General features: G+C 45.5%; 1 protein-coding gene across 1 annotated transcript; it reads right to left on the bottom strand.

Moving 5' to 3' along the window:
• Positions 1-274: 274 nt before the first annotated feature.
• On the bottom strand, positions 275-1260 carry LOC145588767 (uncharacterized). Its single transcript, XM_081645373.1, has 2 exons — positions 676-1260; positions 275-589 (listed from the first exon to the last, which is right to left on the bottom strand). Exons 1-2 carry the CDS (start codon positions 1258-1260, stop codon positions 275-277), a joined length of 900 nt encoding a protein of 299 aa, XP_081501499.1.
• Positions 1261-1628: the final 368 nt, after the last annotated feature.

The following is a 1628-nucleotide window of genomic DNA, read 5'->3' as shown; positions in this document are numbered from 1 at the left end:
GGTTAATGTTTACCTTTTATCCTTAGACTTCAACCTAGCTTAGGCATTGATTGAAAGCATTTGAACATTACCGCTCCTTGTGGTTCGACCCTTAAATTACCTCTTTACTTGTATTTAGGTTTGTTAAGTGATTATAAAATTGTTTGACACTAGGGAGGATTAGTTAACGACCTACATTTTCCCTACGTCACTGTTTGGGATCGAGCACTATGTCCGTGTGATCACCAGCCGGATGTGGCCGTAACTCCTCTGGTCAGCCGACGACCATTAGTTGCTATGCCTGCTCTTTTTTGATGCTCTTCTGTCCGATCTGTTGTCCTTGGAGTACCCCTTCATCTGAGTTTAGCTCGGACGAACGTGGTCGTCCTCTAGCTGTTGGCTTCACAGCCAACTGATTGCATTCCTTTGCCATCTTTTGGTTACCCTGAATGGTACTAATCTTCCCATCCGTCCGCTCAAACTTCATCAGCATTAAGTGAGGTACAATTACTGCATTGGCGGCTGTTAAAGTCGAACGACCAATAATGACATTGTAGCTTGTAAGCTCTTTGACCACCAGGAAGCGGACGACCATATCCCTTCCCTCTTCCTTCTTCCCAAATCAGACGGGTAAATCAATTCATCCGACTGGGTGAATGACGTTCCCACCGAATCCAACAAGCGGATGAGAGATACCTGGAGAGAATCTTCTAGAAACTTTAAAATTTTCAGACATCCTAAGCTGATGATGTCGGACGAGCTGCCAGTATCTACTAGCACCCGGTCGACCTTCAAGTTAGCTACCTTCATGACAAACACCATAGGGTAATTGTGAGGGGCCTTTATCTCACCTCGGTTTGCCTCGCAGACCGTCACCTCCGGGAAGGGCTCGTCCTTCACCCCATCGGCGTGCATCACATTACCCAACTTCCAAACGTCCTGCTTGATTCCCTTCATGGTGGGATCACGTGTGGCAAAGCCGCATGATATGATGGCCATAAAACCAGAATCAGTACGGTTACCATCATCTTCCTTGTCATTTTGCTTTTTCTTCTTGGATTTGTTGTTTGTCCGAGTGTACGTGAATTTTGACTTTAAGACGTACAAATTCAACATGCCCTTTTCGGCCAGTTTATCCACCAATTTTTTCAAATTGATGCATTCATTCGTGTCATGTCCCACATCCTTGTGGTAATGACAGTACTTGTTTTTGTTGCGGTACTGGGTCGAGCCTCTCAGCGGTTGGGGCTTCTCGAACTCAAACTTATCTTTGATTTCCATTAGCATTGAGTAACAATCCTTGTTGAACTCATACCGAGGCTCATACGTCTTGGCCTTTTTTGACTTTGTCTGCTAGCTGTCGGCCACCCAAACTTCCTTTCGCTTGTCGTTTCCTTCTTTTTTATTCTCGGTCGAGTGTTGCTGAGAAGGTTGCTTCTTCTCAGCTCCCTTGGCCGGTTGTTCTGCTTTAGTCAGGGAGCAAAAATCTGATGCTTCAATGTAGGCTTCGACCTCTCGTAACACGCCTGCGTACGTCCAAACCTTTTTGCTGACCAAATCAAACTTGAAACCATTGCGCCTTAATCCCTGGAGAAATTCCGAATAGGCCATTTCGTCCGGCAGAATATAAATTTGGGCTTTCTGTTGAT

Source organism: Chenopodium album, chromosome 17 (assembly GCF_948465745.1).
Source record: "Chenopodium album chromosome 17, dcCheAlbu1.1, whole genome shotgun sequence".
Lineage (NCBI taxonomy): Eukaryota > Viridiplantae > Streptophyta > Magnoliopsida > Caryophyllales > Amaranthaceae > Chenopodium > Chenopodium album.
Note: the sequence above shows the minus strand (reverse complement) of the source record. Positions and strands in the feature narration are given on the sequence as shown.